This window comes from Eulemur rufifrons, chromosome 6 (genome assembly GCF_041146395.1).
Source record: "Eulemur rufifrons isolate Redbay chromosome 6, OSU_ERuf_1, whole genome shotgun sequence".
Classification (NCBI taxonomy): Eukaryota; Metazoa; Chordata; class Mammalia; order Primates; family Lemuridae; genus Eulemur; species Eulemur rufifrons.
In genome coordinates this window covers 56706230-56734019 of record NC_090988.1, presented here as the reverse complement: position 1 = coordinate 56734019, position 27790 = coordinate 56706230, and the positions used below count along the sequence as shown (strand labels likewise).

The 27790-nt window shown below is 38.3% G+C and overlaps 3 protein-coding genes across 3 annotated transcripts; all 3 read left to right on the top strand.

The window, feature by feature from the left end:
• The first annotated feature begins 4520 nt into the window (after nt 1–4520).
• LOC138384863 (olfactory receptor 51I2-like) lies at nt 4521–5468 on the top strand. Its single transcript, XM_069470525.1, has one exon. The coding sequence runs from the start codon at nt 4521–4523 to the stop codon at nt 5466–5468; it is 948 nt and encodes a 315-aa protein (XP_069326626.1).
• Nucleotides 5469–14670: 9202 nt separating this feature from the next.
• Nucleotides 14671–15615, top strand: LOC138384129 (olfactory receptor 51I2-like). The gene has a single exon (XM_069469402.1). The coding sequence runs from the start codon at nt 14671–14673 to the stop codon at nt 15613–15615; it is 945 nt and encodes a 314-aa protein (XP_069325503.1).
• An 11299-nt stretch (nt 15616–26914) lies between these two features.
• LOC138384128 (olfactory receptor 51I2-like) lies at nt 26915–27790 on the top strand. Its single transcript, XM_069469401.1, has one exon. It carries the CDS (start codon nt 26915–26917, stop codon nt 27788–27790), a length of 876 nt encoding a protein of 291 aa, XP_069325502.1.

Here is a 27790-nt window from a genome sequence, read left to right as displayed (position 1 = left end):
AGTGCAAGGAGTTTGCAATTCAGGGAACACTGCCATAAATCAGGGTTAGTAAGTGCTGGAATCAGCTTCTGCCTTAAGAGAGGAGGTTCTGGTTATCAGAACCTTAAATTAGGGTGAGAGCTGGGACCCAGACTTCTAGGGGTGGATCCCAGAGAGCTGGCGCTGGTATATGTGGGGGGATATAATGAAAAAACCAAAACTAGAACACACCACAAACTGCTTCTATTAGAATCAAGTATTATTTCCCAGGATAAAATATTTGCTTGGGGGACAATGACAAGAAGAGAGGCCAATAGGAAAAGCAAATCCCTTATTCTTCTTCTGGCTTTCCAGTCTGCCTCTAATGCTTACTATTGGCAGAGCCTAAAGGTGCATTTAATTTCAGAACTTTTAAACATTGCTATGATACTCTGGTCTAAAGCTGTGCATTATTTTTCAAATAAATATCTGTAAGACAGGGAAAGCATGCCCTAGGCAGGTATATGTTAACTTAATTAATAAGTAAAAAGCTCCCTCTAAATCATTAATTGAAACCATCTCTTGTTGCCTAGGAAGGACAATGAACCAGAGAATACTGAGAAGCAAGAATTTGTAATTGAAATTTCTTTTTTCAGATGCCAGAATTTGTATATTTAAGCTTGTAATCATAGTTCTAATAAAGCAAGTATAAACTGATCTCTTGCTTGTTTCTCATTTACTCCATAATGACAGAGACAGGATGGTAAGATTGATCCAGGAGCCAATTTGATGGAGGAACAAAGCCTAGTCTGCCACATAAATCATCTCTGGTGGAAAGATATTCAACATTTGGGAAATACAAATCAAAACCACTATGAGATACCACTACACACATATTTGGATGGCTATAAACAAACAAATATACAAAAGTAGAAAATAACAAGTGTCGATGAAGGTATGGAGCTATTGAAATCCTCACACGTTTGCTCATGGAAATGAAAATTGGTGCAGCCACGTTGGAAAACAGTTTGGCTTTTCTTCAAATAGTTAAACAGAGTTTTCAAATGACCCAACAATTTTACTTCTAGGTAGACTCAAAAGACCCGAAAACATGATTTTACAACAAAGCTTGTACACAAAAATTCAAGGAAACATTATTCATAATCGCCAAAAAATGAGAGCAATCCAAATGTGCATCAACTGATTAATGAGCATACAAAATATGTTTTATTCAAACAATGGAATGTTGTATCAGAAATGAAGTACTCTGATAAATGCAATAATACAAATGAACATTGAAAACATCAGTGATACTCACTTAACATTTTCTGAGCACAAAATAAAAATTTTTATCTTGTAAAGACTGTGGAACATGCCTTATCTGCCTATTAATCATTAGTTTCTTTACCTTTTTTTCCCTGCTTATTTTTTCTTTCCTATTTAACTGCTTGTGTTTCTGTCTTTGCCACTCTCTGTGCAGCCTTCCTCAAAGATGGAGAAAATTGAAAAAGAAAAGGACAAAAGAACCTAAAATAAATTTCTGTCATCTTTACGCATTCAGGAAATGTTAACTAAATAAATGAATGGTCTAGTTTGAGTGAAGCCCTCTGCTCAGTCATATAGTTTTGAACCTAATTTGACTTTCTGAGCACTCAGTTTTCTCACCTGTGAAATAGGAAGAGATTCCCTCCCTCTGAATTTGGTAGTCCAAGTTCTTTATGAAGTTTAGGGATATTGGAAATGCCGAGTATCATTGATGATTATTATATTTCTATAAACTATGACTTTAGCCAACCCTAGAGTCTGGCTTCTGAAAGTCCCCTGAGAAGAGGGCCCTGAAGTGGGAACTCGGCTTGGGGAAAAGAAACTTGGAGCTGAAATTCAGGTAGAATGAGTCATATTCTTGGTTTACCACAAAGTAGCACTGGGCTCCTTGGTAGTCAGACCCCTTATTTGCCAGAGGATGGTTAGGATGCATCCCTGACAGGATATCAAAAGCCAGGAGGATATGGTGGTGGGGCAGGTAAGCACTGCTCAGCTTGAAAGAGAGGGCGTATTGACTTGTCCTTTGCACAGAGATCTGAACCACCCATGGGAATAGATAGCAAGAGCTGTACAATGAGATCCCTTTGTGAAGAGCCTGTTCCCAAAAGGGTTTTTCTGGGCAGTGTTATTGCTTGCTATAAACCTTCCACTTCTCAGAGCTGGAGAGGCAGCTCCTGTGAAATGTAGTGTGAGTATGGGGTCTTCTACAGCCTTGGCCTGGCCTGGGGAAAGCACAGCTCATTCCCCCTGGAGCACCTGGAGCAGGGTGGGGCATTGCCTTGTAGCTACTCTCAAATCGTATTTGTCTTCCTCTCTTTCTTCTTCTCCATGCTCAGTATGTTCAATGTTTCCACTGTCTCTCCAAAATTCCTTCTCTGGTTTTGCATTTCTCTTCCCTCACCTGCCCTTCCCATCTCTATAATATTTTCTCTGTGTTTTTTATTCCCCTTTCTCTGTCTCTTTATCACTTTCTGCCTTTCCCCCTGTCCTTCTATTTCTCTCCCTTTCACTTTATCACATCTCTTTTTACTCTCTGCCACCTCCTTTTAATTGGCATGAATGTGGAGAAAAACATTAAGGAAAAGAGAGGATGTTAGAGTCAGTAGGAACCACTCAGCTGAACTCCATCATCTCCAGTTAGGATAAGAAAGATACTAAAATAGCTTATTTTGCAGCAGCAGGTTTTTAGTTAAGACAATTTTAGGTTTCCTTACAGTGGAACATGTGACATGTGGAATGAGACTCAGGGGCGTGTTGTTCAAGAAGTGGGTGAACTAATCATCTCCTGAGATCATCTCTTCTAAAATTCTCAATGTTTATTTCTTTGTGTGGTACTAATGGCAGCTCATACACTTTGCAGATTTCCCAGGGCTTATCTGGTTCATCCCCTTCAAATTTAGTGCATCACTCAGCAAACCCATTCTTCAGCAGTAGGTCCTTGGAAATTTTTCCCAGACTGTTAGCACTTTGGTAGGCCATTTCTTCCTGATGTCTAACCTGATTACTCATTAATATAATACTTATCTTATGCCACAGGAAAATAGATCTTTCACCCAAGGGTTATATAAAATAATAAATGTGATGGTGGTTTAATAAATTACTTAGTGGTGGGTAATTACACTTGAGCATTAAGAATTATTCATGAGGGGCAGAAAAAGATCTAACACCTATGAAAGTGGCAAGTGAAGCCACTTATCTACAGGGTTTTTGGACAAGCCACAGAAATATTATAAAATACTCAAATGAAGCTCCTTCCTCAAATGGTTGTTTTTGAAATTCAACAGTGCCAAGAAGCAAGGGGAAGGATGTGCAATGCATTGTGTCCCTCTTCTCACAGCCTTGCTGGGGCTGGTGGGAGGCAGCGTGTTTCATCTACTTGTGTGGAAGCTTGCGGTTCTGTGAGAGGAACGACATGCTCTGTTATGGAAGTGAAAGAATGCTACTCTTTAGCGATTCATAAGGGAAAAAAAGGTAATGGGTAGAATATTTTCAACATTATAATTTTTCTCTCTTAATTTTTCTTAATCCTTTGCTTTTTACTTTTGCTTGTCTTTCCCATAATCTATTATGTGACGATACATGGTTTAAAGATCATATATTTAAGTTTTGTATAAACATATGACATGGTGTTTGTTAAAGAAAGTACAATATATAGTCTATTTGCCATCTAAACGTGTTTTTAAAATAATAACAATAACAATAATAGCAATATACTTATAATGCTTATTAATAGGCAGCACCTGTTTCAAGTCCAAATTTTCTCTCCCTGACATCTCCCCTTATACATACATGTTAGTATATCCATACAGGAACTCTATTTTTGCCCTATCTTAAAAGTAAAGGAGACAGAGAGTGTAAGAAATTTGCCTAATTTCACATAGCTATTATGTGAAAGTTGCAGCATTAGGACTCAAACACTTAACTAGTACACCACAATGCCTCTCATGAGATATTGATTTTCCAGCTTCCTGCAAGGACCTTTCAGTGTTAAGGGTGGGATCCTGGATCATTTAAATACCTTGGAATGGAAGCTGGGTTACAGAGTTTGAGTTCTAGCCATACTTCCTCATCAGAAAATCTGGGTAATTCCCTTCCTTTTCTTGGTCACGTGGTTCCTCATCTGTCAGGCTGGGTGTAAGTGTTAATTAATATCTCTTAAGGATCAGCTAAGATCATGGCTATGAAATTTGAAGCATATGATGGAGAGCTGTCATAATGACCATAACGAGGGCATTCAGAGAGCTACCAATGAGACTGAATGAGCTAGTCAACCTCTCTGAAAAAGTCTTAATCATGTTTTAAAGAGGTCTAATATAGAAGCCTCTCTCTCAACAGCTAGCATTTCATAGCTTCCTGTTCATTCTCCCAGTAAATTTCAGCAATAAAAATCTGTGTATAATTACAATGTGTAAACCTGGGTGTTGCTTTTCCTCCTCAGGAGCAGTAGTAATCTTAGACGCATGGTATAGTTTCTCCAAACGATCAATCCGGCTGATGACAAATGTTCCCAGCCTCTCATGGGCAACTTCAGGATCAATGCCTCTGATGCTCCCAGCTTTATTCTGACAGGCTTCCCGGGAATAGAGGCCATAGAGCCCTGGCTATCCCTCCCTCTCCTTCTACTCTATGCCATCTCCATTGTGGGCAATGCCCTGATCCTCCTCATTGTCAAGGAGGAGCAGAGCCTGCACCAGCCCATGTACTACTTCTTGTCCCTACTCTCAGTCAATGACTTGGGTGTGTCCCTTTCCACATTGCCGACTGTGCTGGCTGCCCTCTGCTTCCGCACTCGAGTGATTACCTTTAATGCCTGCTTGGTCCAAATGTTTTTCATCCACCTCTTCTCTTGGACAGAATCTGGTATCCTTCTGGCTATGAGCTTCGATCGCTATGTGGCCATCTGTAATCCACTGCGCTATGCTGTTGTGCTCACCAATGCCCGAATAGTGGCAATGGGCCTGGGTACTGTCCTCCGCAGCTTTGCTCTCATCCTGGTCTTCCCACTGCTGCTGCACAGACTGCCTTTCTGCCACCCCCAGAACGTTCTCTCTCATGCCTACTGCCTTCACGTGGATATAATCAAATTGGCATGTACTGATGTCTCCCTCAATAGTCACTATGGGCTGTCCATTGTGTTGTTCACCTTTGGTCTGGACTCTGCACTCATCCTCATCTCCTACGTACTCATCCTGCGATCAGTGTTAGCCATTGCCTCTTGGGAGGAGCGTCTCAAGACACTCAACACGTGTCTGTCCCACATCTCAGCTGTGCTCATCTTCTATGTGCCTATGGTTAGTGTGTCCATTGTACACCGCTTTGGGGCTGGCCTGCCCCACGTTGTCCATACCCTCATGTCTATCCTCTACCTCTTTGTGCCTCCCATGCTAAACCCAATCATCTACTCCATTAAGACAAAGGAGATACGCCGCAGGCTTCTCAAGATGCTCTTCAGGGTCAAGTCCTGACTTTTTGGCAGATCTAGAAGGCCTAGGTGGTCTAGTGTTGGAGGTACAGGCAGCCAGACACCAGAGTACGAATGCATCAATCAGGGGAATGTTAGTGTGCACTTAAAGTTCTAGAATCGATGGTCAATCATTTAATGTAGTATATTGGGCCAGCACCTGCCAGAACCATCTTGGGTCTTATTTATTAATAGAAATTGACTATGTCAATATCTTCTAAAGGAAATAAAAAGGTCTCTCTTTAAGAATAATCAGGGGCATGTTGAGGATTATTCTCTGGGGGAGCTGAGGACTAATTTCAGGACACTTAGTGACATGCTAGGGCTTTTGGTTATGCGTCTGCACAACTCTGAAAGAGACAGAGGAACAGATAGGAGTAATTATGGGCTGAGTATACATAATTACCAACATGCAAGTTTAGCGTGGTTGATTTCTGATACTGCCAGAAGCCAGGCCCTTTGTCACCCTGATGTTTGAAAAGTTGTGAAGTTTTGGAATTTGACAGCTATGGTATTTAATTACTCAGAATTAGACATTAGGACTCCTGGCATGTATTTTCTTCCCCACACAGGAGACCCTGAGATACATAGGCATTTGGCTCTGCCAGGCACCATTGAACTCAAAAGCCCTTTGCTTATATCTCTCCTGTGACCCTTCTCCCTCACTCTTTTATGACCATCTGTTTTCCCCTGATGGAATGTGAGCTCCTGAAGGCAGCAATATTGTCTTACTCTACTCTGTCTGTCCATTTAGACTTACCATGGGCCTTCCGTTCAGATAGTATCTGATGGTGCTAGAGTAATAACAGAAAAATAAGCAAAACAATGGAAGAATAAATAATGAATAAGGGAAGGAAATAATGGGTAAAGAAGTTAAGGAAAGGACATATGAACTAATAATACTTTTGTTCAATTCAGAGTTTCATATCAGAAAATATTTCCTCTCCCTCTGTGCCCCATAATTCCCCCTGTAAGATGAAGTATAAATGACAAGATCCTGAGTAAGTGGAATGAAACTCTCTAGGTCTTAATTTCCTCCATGTAAAATAGGGCACCAATCTCTGATTTATCTACCTCATAGGCTTGTCTTTTTTTAAAAAATAAATTGCTTTAAAAATTACATAATATTATACAGATAGCTTATTTACTCATATTATTTTTATTCAGCAAAGATAAATGCAACATACTATGTTTAGCTTTCAAATATTATGTGCATAAGCCATAGTGTAAAGAAGTACTTTGTCAAAGATTTTCCTGAGCCTTAGGTAGAACTGTTACTACCCGCTTTGTGTGTTCCCACTGTCTTCGGTATACAAGTTAGTTTGATTAGTTTGTCACTTCCACTAGCAACTCATGGGCAGACACTCATGAGTTTTATTAATATTTATCTTTGTACTCTTTACCCTTTAACACAGGGCCTGGAATGTAACTGACATGCAAAAAGATAGTTGAGGAATGAATTAATAAATGATTATGTTAGCATATATTTACATATCATCAATCTCTTTATATTTTAATGAATTATCACATCTTAAAATGTTTTACTCTAAAATAGATTATAATTGTACTAAGAATTCTAAATGATGCTTTTATTATTGATCATAGTCTATATACCATATGCATGTGGATCTGACCAAAGTGAATGAAAAATAAATTGTGCTTGAAATTTTCAAACATGCTACCAATGTACCTTGAATATTTGTCTTGCTTAGACCTTATGTACTATCGAGCATACCCATCATAATTTAAAATATTAGTACCATTGTGTCTGGCCTTTAGTAGATGTTTAAATAAATATTTTTTTGGATGGATTCTGTTTTTGAATGATTTTAGATCTGTCACAAATGTGACTTAAAATTACTGCTATGATGAGTGGAAGATACGATTTCAGTGACAGTGCCTTTGCTTGCTCCTTTAAATCTTTTGAAACAATGATTTGGATCCTTTATGTACCTGTGAAAAGCTGTCTGGAAACATCTAGGCTAATGTTTTCCACAACACATTTCCTGAATAACAGAATCTGTTTCTTGACCTTAGAAATCTTCCCAGGTTAAAAGGGGCTCAGCAGACATTTGCTGCTGATATTTCTCTCTTATTCAGTTCATTAACCAGAGAGCTCTTGGCTCTGTCTGTCTCTGTCCTTCACCTCTCTGGAGATACGTCTCAGATGATTTCCCTAGTTCACTGATGAGAACTGCTGACAGCGATACTATCACCACCACAGGGTTATCAAGGTCATCAGATACCTCTGGTCTGAGGTCTTGACTTCTTTAACCTTTTCCTATGATTCAACCTCCATCACTCAGGGAGTCTCACTGGTTTTATATCTGAGTTTTCTAGGACTATAACATGAACTGTACCTGGTCTCTTTAAGCAAGATGGTCTCTTTAAACAAACCACCTGTTGTGGGCTGGAAGAGAGTCCAGGTCTGTATGCCTGTTGGAAGAAAATGCCAGCATATTTACTCCATGAAACAGAAGCCATTTTCCAATTTAGTGCTGGTGCGTGGAGAACCTCCTGGACCCATACTCTTAGAGCAGCATAGGGTGTAGGAGCTACTACTAAATGGAATTTGGGTCCTCTGTGGACTCATTTGACCTTTTGCCTGTCTGGGTACATATTTCAACAGTCATGAAGGTTCAATTCAAGTTCTACACCCCCTTCTGTGACTAACTCTGCCAGGTTCTACACAGTACATCTCACATTATACGTTTCTGTCACACTCTAGTCTGAGGACTATATCATGCTGCACCTCCACTCCACTCTACATCAGGAAGTGCTCCAACATGGACCTTCACACATATTCATTAATGCACTCTTTCTTATTTTCCTACTTCTAACAAATCCAATGGTGGACACAGAGATATCGAGGTTAGGTCTGAATTAATGACTTCAGAGACATGGATAAAACTCAAACACATAGCCTTAACTGTTTGCTATGTTCTGTTTCATAGATGAGGAAATGTCCACAATTGGTGTCTTGAAAATATGTGACTATATTTCTATCCTAAGAAGGTGAAGAGATCACAAATGTTGCATAGTACCATTTTATAGTTAAGTACCCCCAAATAAAGTACTACCCCTTAGAGGATACCTAGAACAACGTATAGCGTGGGAAAAGTTCTCTACAAATCATTGAGGAAGAAAGAGAGGGAAATAGAGTTGATATACAATTAAAAAATAGCTTCCTAAAACAAAGTGTGAAGGGGGAAAATCTTTAGCAAAACAACAAAACACGGAAGATGAGGAAAAGGAAGACCTATGATCCAGGAAACAGGATTCTAACCGAGGACAGCAACTGGGCAAATCCCTTCACGACAGCTGTATAATGGGCTAGAGAAGCAGCTTATCCAGAATGAAGCAGCAAAATAGTGAGCTCCAGGGGGATGTGGCCAAGAAAATTAAAAAGCTTTCAAAAGAAGAGTAGTGTGATTACGAGGGTGGGCCAATTTAGGAAATGATAAACTCAATAGTATCATAAGTTAGCCGAAATAGTAACAGACACCAGACACTGGTCACAGATGCTTCCATATTTCCCAATTCATACCTTAGTTTCTCTCAAACCAGTCACATCTGACACCCTGATGTCTTACTCCCAGCTTATGATTTGCCTTTATTTTAGAAGAATGTTGATGTGATTAGACAGGGACTCTTAACTTCCTATCAGTATGTCTAACTGTGTCTTCTCTCTCCTGCTCATAGCAGTGGTCTCACTCTGTTGCTGGGACTAGAGTGCCCTGGCATCAGCCTAGCTCACAGCAACCTCAAACTTCTGGGCTCAAACAATCCTCCTGCCTCAGCCTCCCGAGTAGCTGGGACTACATGCATGCGCCACCATGCCCGGCTAATTTTTTCTATGTACTTTTAGTTGTCCAGCTAATTTCTTCCTATTTTTTTTTTTTTTTTTTAGTAGAGACAGGGTCTCGCTCTTGCTCAGGCTGCTGTTGAGCTCCTGAGCTCAAACAATCTGCCTGTCTCAGCCTCCCAGAGTGCTAGGATTACAGGCGTGAGCCATGGCGCCCGGCCTCTAACTCACTCTTTAAGTCTTAGGAAGCCCCCTTGTTCTGCCACCCATTCTGCTTTCCCAGTATTCCCTTCCAAGCCATTATGCCTGTGTTTGTATTGTTATATCTGCCAGGAATGACCCTTCTTTGTTCTCTACCTCCCCTTTTCCTTTTGCCTAAGGCTCATCGCATTAGCTTCTATGGCTGCCAGTAAGAAATTGCCACACATTTAGCAACTTAAAAGAACAGAAATCTCTCATATTATAGGTTTGTAGGTCAAAAATTCAGTAACCCTAAATGCTTAGGGTCTCTCAAGGATGAAATAAAGGTATTGGCAGGGCTGTATTCCTTCTTTCAGGCTTTGGGGAAGAATTGGCTTTGAAGCTTAATTAGGCTGTTGATTCATTTCAGTTCTCTGTGTTTATACTGAAGTTCCCATTCTCTGTGGTTGTAGATCTGAGGTTTCCATTCCCTTGCTGAATTTTAGCTCGTGGTTGGTCTTCACTCTTAACCACATTACTAAAGCTGCCCACATTATTTCTCATGCTTTTTATTTTACTTCTTCAAGCAATTTGAGTGCCTCTCGTGCTTTGGTCTCTCATCTGCTGCATCTTTCTATCTCCAGCCTGAGAAAGTTCTGTGGTTTTTAAGGACCCATGTCATTAGTTGTACCTGGCTCATTCAAAAGAAAAAAAAAAAACTCTATCTTAAAGTCCATAATCTTAATTGCATTGACAAAGTTCTTTTGTCATAAGACATAACATATTCATAGGTTCTAAGCATGGGCATCTTTTGAGAGGCATTCTGTCTACCATACTCACCTCAATAATATTTGCTCATTCTTTGAGAGTCATTGTTTGAGAGCTGTCACATGCATCAGGAAATCTTCTCAGACTGCCCTATTGCAAATTCCCCCTATTTGTTCTCCCCTAAAATGATCCCTGTATCGCCTATCTTTGCATTCATTGGAATGTTATGTTTCCTTAGGAGTTTCCCAAACTAGAGCATGAATTTGCATACTTACTCATCTATATCTTTCGATGACTAAAATTATGTCTAACATTGAATGAATGTCTCAATTTATACTCACTTGTGTTAAAATATACCTTATAGCATAGACCTTTAGGGTAGGGATTGTGGCCTTGTCATAAATAAATAGTCATCCTGTTTTTTCATATGGGACAATTTAAAGAGAAAGATTTATGAGAAAGGAAAAATGGACACAGAATTCTGATAAATTCATGTGTATTAATCAGGGCACAGGTGATTTTCTGATATTTTCCCATGGGAATCAGTGTGCCTGTGAAAAGATATAGGAGTTTATTAGATAATGTACTGAATCCTTTGGTCTGATTTATCTATGAGTAGTAGTCTTGAAAAGTGACTCTATTTTCATTCTGGTTAGTCTCAGACAAATACTAATTATGCAAGAGGTTCTTTTTAAAGCCAATTTCCTTGCTGTCCTCCCTGACCTGGTTTCAACGTGAGCTTCCTGTTAGTAAGAAAGAACTATTCCTTCTAGGCATATCTGCTAGTGTTTTCCTAGAAATATGTTATTCAAGCTATTCTAAGTATTTACTCTTCTTACACTGCACACTTAGGTCAATATCCACTCCCAATTGTTTTACTTTCAGGACTTAATATTTGGGACTCAAACATAACCATTAACATTCATTGAGTGCTATATATTAATAGCAGCAAATAGGCTACATGGTTTTCATGCATTATCTTGTTTAATCATCCCAATTATTCTGTGATGTAAGGATGATTACTGTCTATTTTAAAGGTGAAAAATTATGCTGTATGTGGATTAGAACTTTCTCAAGGCAAGTGATGGAACCTGGACTCAAACTCAGGCCCACATAACTTCAACTTTATCAACTAATCCCTATTAATTTGTTGTCTCCCTAGCAGGTATTCAATAAACATTTATGAAGAAGGCAGCACAGTGCAATGTCCTCAAAACCTTTTTGATCAGGGCAAATATATTCTATAATTTGATCTGTAATTGCAGTATGTGTGTGGTCAGCTACAGTGAACCAGTGCTTCTTATCATGGTTGCGGGCAATTTCATGGATGGCCCAAGTGAGAATCTCATACGTTCTAATAAATTCAAATGCTGAAATTATATGGGGCTTAAGCATTCTTTATAAAACCCAGCATTTCTTATGGATATTGATCACAGTTGTGTAGTGGACAGGCCATAAGCTGAGTTAAGTATCACCCTGCCAGTAACAAGCTATATACATTTGAGTTATCTCTTTTTTTCTAGGTTCTAATTATTTCTGTAAAATGAGGGGCTAGATAGTATACAATGTTCTTTCAGGCCTCTTTCAGTTCTGATCATTTCTACTCTGGCATATGTCTTAGGAGCAATGAAATGGTAAGTCAGGGAGGTGTGGAACACTGGAGATGCCCCATATTCCCAGAAGTCCGTGAGCACCTGATGACAGCTTAAGGGAATTCCTGGATGCAACTATATATTGCTCAGGCCAGGGAGCTGGCAGAGGTAGCTGGGGAGCATGGGAAGGCCATGCAGAGCCTCCAGTGCTGCTCTTCCTTCCTCTGTACCTTCCATGCGTAGAACTCTCTCAGGTAGGTAAGTTGGAGTGTCAGGCACTCCGAATTTGGGCCCTAAAGTATTCTTTTCATAGCTTAGAAATTATTGAGTGTTACAATATGGCAACTAGAAGAGAAAAGGCTGTCTCTATTCTGAGTCAGTTTTTTTCCCCTGCATGCTTTCACAGTCATCACCTTTCCAATTCTATATGTTCCATCTGTTGCTCTTGGTTCCTGAAATTCCATGATGCTTCTGCTTCACACATTACCTTTTCAGAAGGGATACCCCATGAGGCTATTCTTCGGATGTGGATGCCATGGTGTGAATAACCACCTCCATACTTTTTTCAAAAAACCTGGAATCAGGGGGTATATCAAAAGACCCTGGCTGTTTTGAAAGCCACTTGGAAGGACCCTACTTAGTGTTAAAAAGACTCCAAATCAAAGGTGTCTGAATATTGCATACAGAAACAAATGAAAGTATATAGGAAGAGCTTCATATACGGAAAACAAAGGGGTCCTAAGAACATGGAATGAAGACAAAATTGCATCCTGATAAGAAAGAGTAAAGGAGTATTAGTGTGGAAGGAGGAGCACCTCATCTGAAAGGCTGGAGGTGAGGTTGTAGAGCAGGCTTTTGAATTCAGAGTTGCAGCTGGGTGTGGTGGCTAACACCTGTAATCCTAGCACTTTGGGAGGCCAAGATGGGAGGATCACTTGAGGTCAGCAGTTTGAGACCAGCCTGAGCAACAGCAAGACCCATGCCTGTAGTCTTAGCTACTCAGGAGTCTGAGGCAGTAGGATCCCTTGAGCCCAGAAGTTTGAGGTTACTGTGAGCTATGATGATACCACTGCATTGTAGCCCAGGCAATAGAATGAGATCCTGTCTCAAAAAAACAAAACAAACAAACAAACTACAAGAAACCAAAAAACAAAAAACAAACCTCGGAGTTGCAAAAATCTTTAGTCCTTAGGTTTTTACAACCGTTCACTTTTGTTTTTTCACAACCCCATTAGGTAAGTTTCTTAGCATCTCCAATTTACAACAAAAAGACAAAAACCTAGAAAGGTGAATGACTTACTGAGTACCTCTCCTGGTCAAACTCTGGCACTGAACAAAGCATAGCAGGCACTGAAAATATAAATAAGAGTCAGAGCTGAGTTCTTAAGAGTTAGTGATGCAGTAGGAAAGATAAGAGAAATGGACACAAAAGGAGATGCCCTAGATCTGTGAGGAGTAAGGGAGAATACCTCTCGCCGAACATTCATGGAGGAGGGTATCCTTGGACTTCAGCCCTGGAAGATGGATTGAATGTTATGTTCACACAGTCAGGGGCAACCTCTAGGAGCTGGTAAGCTGCAGGTCAAGTTTGGATCACAGCAAGTAGACTTATCTGGGTATCCTGAGGTATAAGAAAGAGAATTTTGAGAATTGGGATCAGAAATATTAATTTAGTATTAACTACAGATGGCCTTTAATTCTAGACTAATTAACTTGGATTTGATCAATTGATAATGAGGGACTGTTTAAGGATTCTCATCAGGAAAGTGCATTTTCAGATTTTCCTTTAACAATATTAGTTCTACCTCATATTGGAGATGAAGAGTGAAAGGTGAGATATTTATTAGGAGTCTGCTATTATGGTATACTAATGTGATATCTTGTGTCTGAAGTGTGGAATGTTGCAAGTGGAATGTTGCAGGTGGAATGAATTGGCAAAAGGTGCTGACAGGGCACTTGGGGTTTGGTATTTTCATTGGCTGCTACCTGACTTAACATATGTAGTAAGTGAAGGAAAAGAAGTAATCAAAGTGATGTTTGGATTTTGAGTCTCAATCTTGGGCATCATGATGATTTTTGTTCAAAGAGATGTAGAAGACGGATGAGAGGCAATTCTGTGACATAAAGAAATTATTATTTAGGAGATAGGTACTATTTGTTTCTGAAAAAATATTAAGAAATTACTTTCAGTAAATTACATTATTCAGGGCAAAATGATGACTTAAGATAAATGGATAGAAGAATGAAAACATGGGTGGAAATATGAAATTCTAGTGTACCTAGATGAACATCTGATAGGTTATCTTTATGAATGGACATCTTACTGTCCACTTATCTTCTGTCCAGATGAATGGATGAAAGAACTGAGAGGCCATATAGGGGCAGGGAAACTGGGAGCAGTGGATGTTTAGTAACATGAAAGAGTGGAAACAAGAAAAGACTATGGTTCAGGGAATCAGTGGTTTGTTCAGGAAGAGGACATAATAATTGAGGAAGTATTGATCAGAGGAGTTCTGTCTTAGGTCTTAAACAAAATGATACTCACAGGTTGATGAAGAAAAGAGTTCATAGCCTTGAGTGTGAGAAAGAGCATGGTGATAAAAGACACAGGTGTAAAGGAGGACAAAGGGACCCGAGTTGCCAGCCAGGTGAACTGAGACAACACAAACCATTTCAGAAATCTTGGCAACAATGAGAGGCAAGAATGAGAGGTTTAGTGAACAAAATTGATTAATGCTATAAAGTGAAGATCTGGATTTTATGTGACAGTCTTCAAATATTAGGCAGAGGCTATGCATAAAACTGTATATTTGTCTTCTTTTACAGGACAGTGGCCCTAGAATCTAAGCAGGAGTCCCAGGATGGGAGGTAAGCCACACAATAGCTCAGGGCTACCTCCCTTCACCTTGACAGGACTCCCAGAGCTGGAGAGCTCCCAACACTGGATGTTTTTGCTCCTTGGTGCCTTCTACATTGTCTCCATTGTGGGAAATACCCTTATCCTTTTTGTTATCAAGAAGGAACAGAGCTTGCACCAGCCTATGTACTACTTCTTGTCCCTGTTATCAGTTAATGATGTAGGTGTGTCTTTTTCCACACTGCCCACAGTCCTGGGAACATTTTGCTTCTACTTGAGGGAGATCAGTTTTGATTCTTGCATGGCCCAAATGTTCTTTATCCATCTCTTCTCCTTCATGGAGTCTGGGATCCTGCTGGTCATGAGCTTCGACCGCTATGTGGCCATCTGTAACCCGCTGCGCTACACCACTGTGCTCACTGATGCCCGTGTGGTGTGTATGGGCATGTCCGTTATCCTCCGCAGTTTCTGTATGGTTTTCCCACTGCCTTTCCTTCTGAAGAGGTTACCCTTCTGCAAGGCCAACGTACTCTCCCATGCCTACTGCCTGCATCCAGATCTGATCCGCCTGCCCTGTGGTGACATCACCGTCAATAATATCTTTGGTCTGTTCATTGTAATTTCTACCTTTGGCCTGGATTCTGCACTCATCCTTGTATCCTATGTGCTCATACTTCGCTCTGTACTTGCCATTGCCTCCCAGGAAGAACGGTTAAAGACGCTTAACACCTGTGTGTCACACATCTGTGCTGTGCTCATCTTTTATGTGCCCATGGTTGGTGTGTCCATGGCTGCTCGCTATGGAAGACATGCCCCACGCTATGTACATACATTCCTGTCCCTCCTCTATCTCTTTGTGCCTCCAACGCTCAATCCTATCATCTATTCCATTAAAACCAAGGAGATCCGTCGGAGGCTTCACAAAATACTGCTGGGAACCAAGTTTTGAACAGTGGACATGTTAAAAGCCAACATACATAGGATGTCCATCCTTACTCCACAAATTTAAGTTTTCAAGACCTACTTTGACAAGGCATTTTTGCTATCCTTTTGGGCCCTGACCTACCATCAGAATTCCTGCCATCAAATGTTGGATGACAGCCTGGCAATAATTAAAACTCAAGCTAACATGCTTTGCCAAGGGAAACTGGGCTATAATTTAACGAAACGCATTTGCTCAATTTTCTTCTTTTTAAGTCTAGAAATATACATCCTCACAATCAGTTTCTCATTTCATATGTTGGCATTATTCGTGTTTAAACTGAATCATCACAAAGGAAATTACTTGTTAATATGGAAACACTGTTATAATGGAGAAGGTATTCTTTTCCCAAATATGTCAAAGAGATATTAGTTAAAATGATACACACACAGACATACAATTGCTATGTATACCAATCTTCATTTCAAATAGCACATACCATCCACCTGGCTGGCATTTAAAATGAAAGAAATGTGATTGCAAATAAATTGTTTTAAATGATTTAACTTTAGGTAATATTAAATTTTGGTAAAGTTTGTATTGTAATTTAAATTATAATGTGTGTGTGTATAGTAACAATGTTGGAAATAATAAAGTAGGAAGACTATTGGCAAAATATATGAAATACATGCAACAATATATGTATTGTCTAAATTTATGCTCTTATAAGATGGGGGAGTATTTTTATGACAAAAAAGAGAAAGTTAAGAAATTAAGTATTCCATTTAAGACATTATAAAGGAATAAAATATGTTATAAAATCATTATTAGTTAAAATAAAAGGGCTAAATTAATGTGATTAGTGTGAATAGAAAAAAGATGAAAGTAATCTAATGACTAATCCTTTAACAATCTTTCAAATTAGACCAACCCCTGGAAAATATAATCATGGAAAATAAAATTTAGAAATTATATATATCAGTAGATTTGAAGTATTTTAAAAATTACAGTAGAATATTCTATAAGTAATTTTAAATCTTAAATTGGTATTTGAGGGAAAAATTACAAGATATAGACAAGCAAAGAATTAAGTTATAATTGAGGAAGAAATTGAAAACTTTTGAAAACTTATACTCCCACCCACATCCTAAACATTTTAGGATTTCATACTTTTTTCCCAAATTTTAAGAAACAGATTATTCTTCTTATATTTGTTAAATCATAGAAAAAGTTGGAAAGCTATATAAAAAGGCAAATACAATCCTGATTAATGATACAGAAAAAAATCCTATAGACTAAACAAATTAATGAAAAATGTGTAAATATTAAAAGTTGTGAACACAAATAATAGAGACACAGAATTTTATATGTGTATATATATATATATATATATATACACATCTCCTAAGATTAAAAGAATTACTGATTTTTCAGAAATTCCTGTATACAATTCATCACATTAATGAGTGAAATAATGAAAAATATATGTAAATAATAGCAGATTCCAGAAAAGGTGAAATGAAAAACAAAAAATCTATCTTACATAAAACAAAGCACTTTTTTATGTATATTTTCTTAATTTGTTGGACAATATTCTTTCTGGTTAAAATAGGAGGAGAATCAGTTTTTCCATTTTTAACCATTACTACGTACCATTTTATTTCAAGGAATCTTTGTCTAATGTAATGAATCTTGTGACAGAAATGAGCTATCTTACCTATTTCTTTATTTGTGATTGAGCACTAAATCCTGACAGTTCTAATTAGGCTTTGACTTATGCAGTCTTTGCCTCTAAAATACTAGTGCTGCCATCTTATTCTGGGCCTTCACTGTCACCTTTCACATTGGCATTGCCTTCAAAACTGATCTCATTATTTATGATTCTTTTCTCTCATTGTTCCATGCTGCAGCTATAATGATCTTCCTAAAGAGTCTGTCTGGTTATAAAATGTCTCATAGCCTGTAGTCTCTTACTGCCTAAGGATCAAGTTCAAAACCCTTAGCGTATCTCTTAATTATATCATCACAGCAAGGGTCCATCTTTTATGTCTTCCTACCCTGAAATACTTTGTTTCAGCTACGCTGAGCTGCATGTAATCCCTGAACAGGCTGCTTTATACCTCTGATTTTTTTTCTAATAGCCTCTATTTAGAATATCTTCCCCATGCTCATATGCCTGGAAACTGCACATCATCCTAATTATTCAGCAATTTGTGGATCAAGAAAACATAAAAATTTAAATGAAAAGATTGCTAAAAAATGAGAAAATCTGCCATATATAAATAATAATATGAAACTAGTAATTTCTAAAATGCTACCAAATATTTTCATTCATAAATGATTCAATTCTCAAACTTAAAAAATAATTTATCTCAGCAATATTTTACTGAGAAATTTTATAGAAGGAATTTTTAAGACATTATGATAAATTTTAAAAAATAATTGAATGAATGAATAGAAAAACATGCCTAAATGGAAAGATGAAATAAATGTTGTAAAGGTGTCAGTTCTTCCTAACTACTTAATTTAAAATATTTTTGGTAACCCAACAAAATAATTTTAGCAAGAATGCATTCCCTGAAGTTTATTTTATTCTTTTTTATTTTATTCCTTTTTTTCTTTTGCTCTCCTAATTCTTTTTTTAGTTTCAGAAGATTAAAGGGATACAAACACTTTGATTACATGTCTCCTTTGGACCACCCAAGTCAGAGCTACAAGCGTGCCCATCTCCCAGAAAGTGTGCACTACACCCATTAGTTGTGAATTTAGCCATCTCCTCCTCCCCCTCCCCCTCCCCCTCCCAACACCCAATGTGTGCACAGTAGTGTTGATCAATTGGTGCCAATTTAATGGAGACTACATGTGGTGTTTATTTTTCCACTCTTGTGATACTTCACTTCAAAGAATGGACTCCAGCTCCGTCCAGGATAATATAAGATATATTAGTTCATCATTGCTTTTCATGGCTGTGTAGTACTCCATGGCATACATATACCCCATTTCATTAATTCACTAATGTATTGATGGGCACTTGGGTTGTTTCCACATCTTGGCAATTGTGAATTGTGCTGCTATAAATATTCGAGTGCTGCAAATGTCTTTATTATAGAATGTCCTTTTTTCCTTTGGGTAAATACCCAGTAGTGGGATTGCTGGATCGAATAATAGTTCTACTCTTAGTTTTTTGAGGTATCTTCATATTACTTTCCATTGAGTTTGTACTTATTTGCAGTTCCACCAGCAGTGTATGAATGTTCCTATCTCTCCACATCAATGCCAACATTTATTGTTTTGGGACTTTTTGATAAAAGACATTTTCACTGGAGTTAAGTGATATCTCATTGTGGTTTTGATTTGTATCTCCCTGATGATTAGACATGTTGAGCAATTTTTTATGTCTCTTGGCCATTAGTCTGTCTTCTTTTGAAAAGTTTCTTTTCATGTTCTTTGCCCACTTTTTAATGGGGTCGTTTAATTTTTTCTTGTTAATTTCCTGAGTTCTATACAGATTCTAGTTATCAGTCCTTTATTGGATGTGTAGCATGCAAATATTTTAACCCATTTTTGATGTAAACAAAATGATAAACAGCAGCACCATAATAGCCAGGGACTTCAACACTCTCTGACAGAACAGGACAGATCCTCCAAACAGAAAATAAACAAAGAAACTGGATTTAAACAGAACTCTACAACAAATAGGCCTAACAGATATTTACAGAACATTCCACCCCAAAACCACTGAATATATGTTTTTCTGATCAGTCATAGGACATTCTCTAAGATTGACCACATTTTAGGCCCCAAAACATGTTTCAACAAGTTTAAAAAAGTAGAAATAATTCCATACATCTCAGACCACAGTGGAATAAAATTAGAAATCAACTCCAACAAAAACACTCATCCATACACAAAGTCATGGAAACTAAACAACTCACTGCTGAATGATACTCAGGTCAAGGAGGAAATTAAGATGGAAATCAAAAGATTCTTTGAACTTAATGATAAAGGGGACACAAGGTATCAAAATCTGTGGGACACAGCTAAAGCAGTCCTTAAGGGAACATTCTTAGTCATAAATGCTCACATCCAAAAGACAGAAAGATCACAAATCAACAATCTAATGAATTGACTCAAGGAATTGAAAAACAAAGAGCAAATCAACCTCTAACCTAACAGAAGAAAAGAAATAACCTAGATTAAAACAGAACTAAATGAAATCAATAACAAAAGAACTATATGGAAGATTAATGAAACAAAAAGTTGGCTCTTTGAAAAGATGAACAAAATTAACATGCTTCTCACTAGAGTAACCAGAAACAGAAAAAGAAAAGACTCTAATAAACTCAATAAGGAATGAAAAAGGAGAAATTACAACTGATACCACAGAAATACAAAATATCATCTCTGAATACTATAAAAATCTATATGCTCCCAAACTACAAAACATGGAGTAATGGACAAATTCTTAGAAACACACAGCCTCCCTAGGCTCAATCAGGAAGAAACAGAATTCCTAAACAGGCTAATATCAAACACTGAAATTGAAGCAGTAATAAAAAGCCTTTCCAAAAAAAAAATACAGTCCCAGAACAGATGGCTTCACACCTGTATTCTATCAGACCTACAAAGAAGAACTGGTGCCTAACCTGCAGAAATTATTCTGCAACATGTCAAAGGAAGGAATCCTCCCCAACACATTTTACAAAGCCACCATCACCCTGACACCAAAGCCAAGAAAGGACTCAACAAAAAAGAAAACTACAGCGCAATGTCCCTTATGAATATAGATGAAAAAATTCTCAATAAAATCCTAGTGAATCAAATGCAGCTGCTCATGAAAAAAATAATTCATCACAACCAAGTGGGCTTCATCCCAGGAATGCAGGGATGGTTCAACATGCACTAATCCATAAATGTAATTCACCACATAAACAGAAGTAAAAACAAAGACCATATGATCCTTTCAATAGATGCAGAAAAAGCATCCCTCAAAAGTTTAAAAAGGAGGGAATATGGGGACAGGGATGTAGTAGACCTCCCAGATGTTAAAATGTGAAGGAAATAAACAAGGCTATACTAATTAAAATATTAATAGAAGATATGCTGCCACAACAGATTTCTAGCTTAAGATAACTCAGGAGAATGTGTAAACCATTGTGAAGGAATATTTTCAAATAAAATACATATTATCAAAGAGCATTTATAGATATTGACTTTTTGGGTAAAAACACTAACATCATGTTGTTGTTAATCATTTATACATTTGTCTAGAAAAATTTTTGTGATTTTGGGAAGATCAATAGAAATTTTATTAGTAGTCTATGGTTATTAAGATTTGGGAAGTTGTTTTCCTACTTTTCTACAATACATGTGCATTATGTTTATAATAAAGTGAGACAGAGAGAGCGAGAAAGCAGAGAAAGAGAGAGAAAGAGGAATGCAGGTAACTAAAGGTAATCTGAGAGCTCTAAGGAGGTGAGCCTCAGAGGGAGAGGTCTGAGTGCTGATGCCCTGCTTTCCAAGTGCACCTCTCTGCTCCTCTCAGGGGACAAGTGTTTCTTTTTCCTAGCAGAGCCATTCCTTTCCAGATGTGACTATGGGCTTTGGAGGGCCCACTATCACTATGTGTGGGGACCTGATTCTGGGCCCCAAGTGACTCCTCTCCCCTGGCACTGAAGGAGTTCAATGTACATTGGGAACACATCATATTTTCCCCCCCATATTCATCTTCACCAGAAGTGTGTGCTAACTAGAATATTTTTTTCTGTAATCAAAGGATATTTCAGATAACAATGTTGAAACAAAATAACAGAACATTTTAGGCCTGACATCAGTACTATAATTCCACCTCATCTCTTCGTTTGTCTGGGCTAACTAGAACAGTAATTTAAAATCTCTGATGCTTATGTTACCAGCTGCAAAGTCATACTAATAATAACATTTCTTTTGTTTTTTTTACTACTATACTTTATTGAGATGTGGTTGACATACAAAATCTCTTCCTATTTAATGTATACAATGAGTTTGGAGATAAGTATACAGCCATGAAACCATCACCACATGCCATAAACATATCCATCACCTCTAGTAGTTCCTTCCCTCCTCCCTTCCTTCCTTCTTCCCTCCGTCCCTTCTTTTCCTTCTTTCTTTTTGATGATAAGAACACTTAACATAAGATGTACTGTCAGCAAAGTTTTAAATATACAATACAATATTTTTAACCATAGGCACTATGTTATATAGTAGATTTCTATGACTTATCCATCTTGTATAACTAGAACTTTGTACTCTTTAACCAATACCTTCCCATTTTTGATGGGATTTTTATGTGCCAGGTAAAGTCCAAAGATACTTCACTAGCACATTCTGCCTGGCGATAGAAACATCATAATTATGTTTCTAGGCAAACAAGGGATAAGAGGCAAAGGGGCTTAATTATGTGATTCAAAATGTTCATGTCTTAGGTTCAGATGCGTAAGTATCAATCTCCAAAAAACTCAGTGCACTAGCGTGTAATCCCTGGAACTTGGTGGAGTGGCTGTGTCTTCTCCTTATAACGGCATGGTTGATGCTCCTTCATGTCTCTTTCTTTCTTTGCTTCCATCTCCTCTTCCATTTGGTGATTTTGTGTGTGTTTGGTGGGGGTGGGGAGTACATTTGTTTATAATTATGTTTTTCTTTTATTCTGGATTGGAATCTTGGCTTACCCAATAATTTTATGATATGACAAGCTTCATAATCTCTCTGAATCTCAGATATTTCATATACAAAAGGCAGATAAAAATACTAACTTATGGCCTCTGTGAATATAAAGTAATGTTTATGAAGATTCTGCCTGCAGTCAATAAATGGTCACTATTTTTCATACCCTACATTTGCAATCAGGTTAAATCAGCCAAATCTCAAATGTCTAGGAATCATTATTTTTTTTATAAAGGTATCTTTTTTATTTCGCTATTCTAATCTCTTGTGACTGATTTACTGATTAATTCTAAGAAAGCTTACCTCTTTTTCTCATTTCTAAGTAATGAGGGGACTTTTCCCTGAATACTCTGCCCTTATTGTACACACATTCACACACACTCACACACACACTCATGCAGGCAAACACAGACACTAGAGGCAATCACTAACAAAAGCCTTTAAAGGCACTAAATTCTAACAGCTTTGGTGTTCCTCTACATAAATTTTAAACAATTAAAAAAATTAAACCCTAAAACAGTGTAAAGAAATTTAGTGAAGTCTCAATTTTACATGGGGAAGAATTTGATGTTTTAAAAATGTCTCATATTTTATTTAGTTAAATATCTAATATTTAAAATATATAATATCTAATAAGTTATATAGTACATATAAAGTTTTGAATGCTTCATTTTTCTGATGCTCTAAATGTATATGCTCACCCTACCTATTAAATAATCCAGTACTGATTTTAGGGATAATAAAATGTATTCATAAAGTTTTCTCTGATAATAAAATGAACTAACCTATAGCCAAGAACCCAGTAGAGTCACAGATACTCAGTTGGTGCTCAGTAAATAAATATCACTTGTTCTGGCCTTGGTTCTTCAGCCCTGGTAATAAGAGATAGCATGGTCATTGGGGATAATTTGGGTCTGCATTAGGATAATTATGCCCAAGTTCTGACTCCAAATAATTTCTTTGTGCATATCGGCATGCTTCTTACCCCTAAGAGTCTCAATTTCTTCATTACAAAGTTTTGGGTGTGATATGAAATGACCTGAAGACTCTCTAGTTTTGAGACCTGTATGCTAGGGTCTTGGAAGTCATCCTGCCCTCAGACGCCCCAGAACCCTGAGAGTCAACTGGCACTTTCACCTTCTCTTCAAGTTCTTTTCTGACAGATGAAAAATTGGCAGGTCCTTATGGTAGTTCTTGTTTAGTAAGTACTCACCATGTAAAACTCTTTCTTGTTTGCCCAGATCTATAGAAATTTTTACTGTATTTTACAAATGAGAAATTTAAAACTTGAACTAATCAAATAATTTTCTTAATGACACTCCGGCAGGGAAGGTGCCGGTTGGTTTTGAATCCAAGTCTGGCCGTAGGGTAGCAAAATGTCCCCATTTGCCAAAACTGAGGGGCTTTCCCCAGTGCAGGACTTTCAGTGCTAAAACGACTATAGTTCTGGGAAAACCAGGATGATCACCCTATTCACCAACCTAAGTAATTAGGCTTTTAGTGGTTATGCTATTTTACATAATGAAATCCATTTGAGTTGTGACATGGTTAGTGGAAAGAGCCCTAATCTGAAAATCAGTGAGAATCGGTGGGTTTGGGATTCAATCTAACTTTGTTGTTGACTTACTTAATGTATTCTTTGTGGGCTTCAGTTCTATTAAAAAAAAATTCTATTTAAAAAAATTAAGAGTTGAATATGTTGCTCACTCCAGGACAACCCAGTTCTCACTCTTGATTTCTTTGAAACCTCTAGGGGGAGAAATGACAGGGCACAGAGAAGCTTTGAGCCCTTGGACTTACCAGGCCCAGGGGACCCTTAAGACCCAGCTTTATAGAGCTCAGAGCAGGGAGTGAGTGGAGGCTGGAGGTGGGGCTGTATGGAGAGTGTGGGGTGTCCTTGGTATTTCTCCCCTCAGTGGGCATTTCACCTGCTTCTCTCATCTCATCCACCAAAGCCGCCCTGTGGAGGTAAGTGGGGACCTCAGCTCTTCCCTCACGGAGGCTCTCAGGAACCTCATTCATTGCTTCAAAATCCTAAAGTGATTAAGGTACAAGAATTCAAGGAAGGAGGGGTTCTTTGTAATTGAAATTTAGAGATTTTTTTTCCCTCCACTACACTTATGTTTGCACACTCATACTCCTCATTTATAGCTGTTGGTACCTGAAATCTCACTATCTCGGTCTTATTCTTATAGCTATATAGATCCTAACATGCATAGACCTGGCTCAGAGGGGCATCTTCTGAAGCTTCTGTTTGGTGTGAATGCTTCAGTGTGATTAACGCATACTCCAATGTTCTCATTAGAGAGTGAATAAAAAGCTGAGACAAAAGAAGAGAGCTTCTGATTGGGAAATGGAAAATGGAAAGACAGTTTGGAGACAGGACTGGAATTCTCAGCCACTAAATATCCCTCTTCACCATAACTTTCTTGGTTGCCATTTATTCAGTATATGCCTTGCAACAGGGAACCTGAGTATACACTTTCAATATTTTACTCTATTTTACTTTTTCTATTCTATAGATGTGAAAATAAGATGTGAAGAAGGTAACTAAATTCTCAGCTGGTATGTAGCAAACCTGGGATTAAAACATAGTTATTAGATATTAGGGGAGTTATTTTACTTATCTGAGTTCCTTTACATTTAAAAATGTAGCTCTTGCTTTAATATATTTTTCCTAAGATAGTTTATCTACTTAGTCAATATTTTAAAAATTAAAACCCAAACTGGTAATCCCTGAGTCCTAGTCTAGGGCTCTATCTGCCCAGTCCTTTGTTTAAGCATTGAGGATAAAATGAGAAAAAAGCAAAAAATTATCAGAGCTTATCATTTATTGGGAGAGAAAGATACTAATCAAATAACCAAACAAATAGATAATAATGCACTGTAATGTAAAGTATGGTAAGAAGAGCCACAAAGAAAAATATGTGTGAGGTGGCATAACAGGGACAGCCATGAACAGAGAAGTAATGAATGAATGATTAGGATAATCGGAGATGACAAGTTCCTAGGTAGTGCTACTGCATCTGCATGCCATGGTAAGGACCTTGAATTCTTATTAATACTTAAATTCTTATTTCAAAAGGTAAGGGGCATGATTCAGAGATTTTTAGTGGGAGTGTAATGTCATTTTATTTATATTATAGACAAAAACTATGGCTGCTTTGTGGAGAATGGATTAGAGAGAGGCATGAGTAAGCTGGGCAATCAGTCAGAAAGGTACTGCAGGCATCCCAGTTAAAGAGGCTGAACGATGGTTACCTTTGGAAGTGAGATGGAGAGGAGAAATCAGGGTTGGGTATATACTGGATGGGTGACAGTAGATAAATAGACTTGTGAATGGGTAAGAAACGTCAAGGATGCCTCCCGGATTTTTCTGGCATAAACACATGGATAGACAATGATAGGCTTTAATGAGATGATGACTATGAAGATCAAGCATGGTAATTGATAAAGAGGTGAACTTTGCATTTGAGATGCCAATGAGCTCTCACACTTGATAGTCAACTAGGGAATTGGATACATGAATTTATAGGAAGAAGAGAAGCTTGGGCAGGAGACATAAATTTGGGATCATTGCTGTACAGAGGAGAGACAAGGAGGACGTTGCAAGTAGAAAATAATTTTGAGAATATTAGTTGCAAAAGGGAGCAGAGAAATGGGTGATTTCTAGAAGGACATGAGGCAATAAAGAGGTTTGCTGTTGTTGTTTGTTTGTTTCCTACGATAGTAACTCCTGAAATTGATCCTCAGAGAGGAGGAAGTGGTGGGAGGAGGGACATATTTGAATGCTAATAGGAATGATCTCAACCCCTAATTCTCAAACTTGGCTATCTATTAGAATTGCCTAGGAGTTCTAACATATGCTAATTCCTGAGTTCCACCTGCAGAATTTATGATTTAATTGGTATGAGTTTGGTCTGAGCAAAAGGGTTTTTAAAAGCTCCTGAAGGGAGTCTAACACAAAGCAGAGTTTGAGAATCCTTGGTCTAAATAGAGAACAAAACATGTGAGCATATAGGAAAGAAACAAAAACAGTCAGGTACAGAGGAGAGTGAGATTATGGATGTTCACTGCATAAGCAAGGGGCCCAAGCAACAAAGAGAGGGCGAGGAACTGGAGTGATGCTCTAGTGTAGGCGAGAGAGGAGAGGCAGCTTAGAATGAAACAAAACTGCTGTTACTTGCATAAGAGGTAGTAAATCAGTAGGTGGGGAGGATTAAGGAAAAACTTCACAGAGGACACATTGTACCTCACTTATTGAACAATCTGATGGCTAAGAACTGGTAAAGAGAAATGGAAAAAACATGTTTCATCATTAAAGAAAGTTTTGAACCTATATAAAAAATATAAACACAGAAAGAATAAAGGATAATGTCTAAAAATGAGTCAAAAGATTTCTATGGGGAAGGATCTGGAGCCCATGACAAATCTACTGCCAGACTGTGAGGGGTCTGAAATGTAACCTGCTTATTTCTGACCTTTTCATGATCTTTGATATTGGAATCTAAGCATCATAATCCCTCCTATCCTGAGACACCATCTACTCTTGGTCCTCACTTCTTCCATTTTCTGACCTCCCTTCACTCTGGTTGCATTTCTCCAAAAGTCACTCAGAAACCAGATGGGAAACTTTGGGACTAACATCTCAAGTACCACCAGCTTCACTCTAACAGGCTTTGCAGAAATGAAGAGCCTGGAGCTCTGGCTGGCTGTCCTCCTCCTGCTGCTTTATGCTATCTCTATCCTTGGCAACACCCTAATCCTCTTCATCATAAAGGAGGAGCAGAGCTTGCACCAGCCAATGTACTATTTCCTGTCTCTTTTGTCTGTTAATGACCTGGGTGTGTCCTTTTCTACATTGCCTACTATACTGGCTGCAGTGTGTTTTCAAGCCCCAGCAATTGCTTTTGATGCCTGCCTGGCTCAGATGTTTTTCATCCACTTTTTCTCCTGGACAGAGTCTGGGATTCTGCTGGCCATGAGTTTTGACCGCTACGTGGCCATCTGTAACCCCTTGCGCTATTCCACAGTCCTCACTGATACCCGTGTGGCCCACGTTGGCATATCCATCATCCTCCGCAGCTTCTGCATGGTCTTCCCACTTCCCTTCCTCCTGAAAAGGCTGCCTTTCTGCAAGGCCAATGTGCTGACCCATTCGTACTGCCTGCACCCAGACTTGATCCGCCTGCCCTGTGGAGATACTACCATCAACAGCATGTATGGCCTGTTTATTGTCATCTCTGCCTTTGGTATAGATTCAGTGCTCATCTTCCTCTCCTATGTTCTCATTCTACACTCTGTGCTAGCCATTGCCTCCCAGGAAGAGAGGCTTAAGATACTCAACACATGTGTGTCACATATCTGTGCTGTGCTAATCTTCTATGTGCCTATGGTTAGTGTGTCCATGGTCCATCGATTTGGGAAGTATGCCCCTGAGTATGTGCACAAGTTCATGTCTCTGGTCTATCTCTTTGTGCCTCCAATGCTCAACCCATGA